Source organism: Diadema antillarum, unplaced genomic scaffold, assembly GCF_040938485.1.
Source record: "Diadema antillarum isolate AM-2024a unplaced genomic scaffold, OU_Dant_1.0 seq00000323_RagTag, whole genome shotgun sequence".
NCBI classification, from domain to species: Eukaryota; Metazoa; Echinodermata; class Echinoidea; order Diadematoida; family Diadematidae; genus Diadema; species Diadema antillarum.
In genome coordinates, this window is record NW_027271342.1 from 725753 (window position 1) to 729212 (window position 3460).

A 3460-nucleotide genomic window follows, 5' to 3' on the forward strand; every position below is an offset into this window, starting at 1 on the left:
ATATCTTTAATCATTGTTATGTGCATGGAAATCGAATTTCAAAAATGATTGACGGTATTTGAGTGCACTGTCTTTGAAAATGGTTGACGAAAATTTTGATCAAATTGAAGTTAGGATTTGCATGTCGTGTACGAATCTGAATAAAAAAAAACTTTGAAATTGATTTTTAAAGTTAAAAAATGGACGGGAAAATCTATATTTGATTGACTTCCGTAGCTTAACTGGAAGAAAAAAAAATCTACACCATTGTATCCCATAGAGGGAATACAGCATCATTCTACATAAACGTTTGCACAAAAACATTAAAACTACCAAGCAAGTGTTGCAACTCTATGGCGCGCCTGCAGGAAAGTATGAACATGATTTGGATTTTTTGCTTGAGAGAAGAGGATGACAAAGAACAAGAGAAATGAATATGCTCCTTCAGTTTTGAGTGCCATACTTCACCTGGAATGAGCCTTTGTAGTCACGAACATTTGCTGTTGGCTGTTTCTAACCAGTAATAACACCCTCTCTACATGGCTGGAAGTGAAGTGCTAAAGCTGAATACTTTGAGGACTTGTGCAGATTCGACCATCTCAATTTGAAACAATTTTACAGATGACAATTGAAACCCAACTGCGGCAATTTCGCTTCCATTCGACGGCTTCATCCCAGTAATGTTGTTACGATAGTAGTAAGGTTATAACTACCTTCACTGTAAGCTGCACGTCACAGCTGCTAGCGCAATGACCAAGTATTGATATGCTTGTGGAAGGCTGCTTGGCATTGATATTATGATTTCACTGTTCACCAGCACAGCGCTAGAAGATGTCATCGATGCGACGGTAACTACAGTAATACATCATGTGTATGCGTATGTGTGACAAAAAAAAAATAATACATGACACATGAACGGGTTTACATTATGGAGTTCTTAGATGAATGCATTTACGTGTTACAGAATTACGAGATATACTACAACGTGTAAAGCATGATGCAATATTATGAACAAGACTAAAGTTCACTTTGCGCTACGTAGTATTGTGGTAAGGCATGTTGAGAACACAGCTCCCTTGGGATTGATTATATGTAGTTTTGAGTTCTGGGGTCCAAACAATTAGAATTCTGTGCAGTTCACATTTTTCTGACCCTCGCTTTTTTTTTTGGGGGGGGGGACTGGAATCTTACTTGTTTGATGGGATATTTGAAATTGTATATCTTAAGCATCGAATGGGTAATTCTCACGATACTAAAGCTAATAGCAAGATTATCTAATTTAATTTACAGAAGCCAGATTGGTCCTGCGTCAGAATTCTTATGAAGCAATTAGATTTTCTTTTCACTGGGTTACCCCTACACCACTCCTCAGCACCAGCCTTGTTGGCGTTTGATTTGTCAGCCTTTTTTAATCCTTACTTTATGTGACGAAGTTGTGCGTTCATGTTGTACTCAATCTTAGACAAAGAAGATGTACAAACATACACGCATACATCTCTCTCTCTCTCTCCCTCCCTCTCTCTTACACACACACACACATGCACACACACACACACACACATAAGCATAATTCCTTACAACTACAGAGCAACAATGTTTTTGCATGAATTATGACATTGACAGTATTTGTAAAATCATTTCACGTAACATTGGTATAATTAATAAGCTTATTTTTTCCCTTTATCGTTCCTGTTTACACTATATTCATCCCTAATATTGCCATTTCTAAATCTAAGGAGTATATAGGGTTCTTGTGGAGAAATAGTAACTTTGTTGCCTAGCATGCTGCACCCTAAATCTCTCGCGTGTTTGGCTCCAAGCGCCATACCCCGGTCAACCACTTCAGCTGGAGGGCTAAACCACGTGAGGAGGTGGTGTCTTACACTGCACCACTGGGCTGATGAGCAGCGATAGCAGCTATTGGCCAGGGCGGAGAAGGATCCCCAGAGGAAACTCAACGGCCAAGTGTACACAATCGAGGGCGACCCACACTATATTAGTGGTCTACTGCCTGCGGTAACTAGCTTGGAGAGGAGATGGGCGCCGCCAAGCTATCTCAAGCCCACTGAAAATACATGAGGAAGAAGAAGCAAAGTACCAACATGCCGGATCGGTCGGGGCCCGGATTAACAACGACCGCGCGTCCCGCTGATTCACTCCAGGGTGGACGTGAAAAGGTGACTACTGGAGCGAAAAACACCATCAAGCTGCCAACAAAGGGCATAACTGTCGGAACGTGGAATGTCCGAACTCTGCACGCCTGCGGGAAGATCCATGAGCTGACCCATGAGCTCGATCGCTACCGTTGGGACATCGTTGGACTATGCGAGGTCAGGTGGACTGGCTTTGGCGAAACCTGCACAGATGGAGAACATAAGATCTGGTTCTCCGGGGACGAGAGGAAGCATCAACACGGCGTGGCATTTATTGTTAGGAAAGACATTTCCAGCAGTGTCATCAGCTGCGCCCCAATCTCCAGTAGGCTGATCTCCATTCGCATCTCAGCCAGACCACACAAATTGACCATTATCCAAGCCTATGCTCCAACTTCAGGCCATGATGACGAGGAAGTGGAGGAATTCTATGACCAGCTGGAGGCCACAATAGCAAAAGTCCCAAGGAAAGACCTCATGATAGTTCAGGGAGACTGGAATGCCAAGGTAGGCCCAGATGCATACGAGAACTGGGCAGGGACAGTCGGGAGATTTGGCATGGGAGATACTAATGACAGAGGCATTAGGCTACTGGAATGTGCCAAAAGTCACTTCCTTACCCTGGTCAACACTCTGCACCCACACAAATGGTTCAGAACTGTAACCTGGCACTCACCGAATGATCAAGTGCACAACCAGATAGACTTCATTCTGGTACCACAGCGCTTCAAGTCCAGCATTAACAAAGCAAACACGAGAACCTTCCCAGGTGCTGACATTGGCAGCGACCACGACCTTGTGCTTACAACTATCAAGCTGAAGCTGAATTCGAAGTATCAAAAGAATAGCCCTCGCATTCGCTTCGATCTCAAGAAACTTCAAGACCCAGAAGTTGTGGAAATATTCAAAGCTCAAGTTGGAGGAAAGTTTGCAGTGCTCAGTGTACTCGACAATGACATAGACACTCTTGCTGGTAATATCAAGGAAGTGTTACTGACAACGGCTGACGAAGTGCTAGGGAAGCAGCAAAAAAGATCCAAACCTTGGGTCACGACGGAAGTGCTTGACCTCTGTGACAAGAGGCGAGAGCTGAGGCAATGAGGCAAGATTACAGTACCGAGAAATGAATAGGGAGGTCAGGAAGAAAATGAAAGCTGCCGAGGACTGGATTGAAGCCCAGTGCAAAGTCATAGACAAAGGACTGACTGCAGGAAACATCAAGGAGGCTTACAAAACTCTTAAGACCCTGACCAAAACCAGCCAGCCGAAGTCTCCTGTCATAGATGATAAAGATGGTAACCTCCTAACAAACAGCGAAGAAATTTTGG

General features: G+C 43.7%; 1 protein-coding gene across 1 annotated transcript; it reads left to right on the forward strand.

Moving 5' to 3' along the window:
- Nucleotides 1-2081: 2081 nt before the first annotated feature.
- On the forward strand, nucleotides 2082-3233 carry LOC139730624 (craniofacial development protein 2-like). Its single transcript, XM_071641481.1, has one exon. The coding sequence runs from the start codon at nucleotides 2082-2084 to the stop codon at nucleotides 3231-3233; it is 1152 nt and encodes a 383-aa protein (XP_071497582.1).
- The last annotated feature ends 227 nt before the right edge of the window (nucleotides 3234-3460 follow it).

Coding starts and splice junctions, on each gene's coding strand:
- LOC139730624 (XM_071641481.1), top strand. CDS start 2,082: ATGCCGGATCGGTCGGGGCCCGGATTAACAACGACCGCGCGTCCCGCT.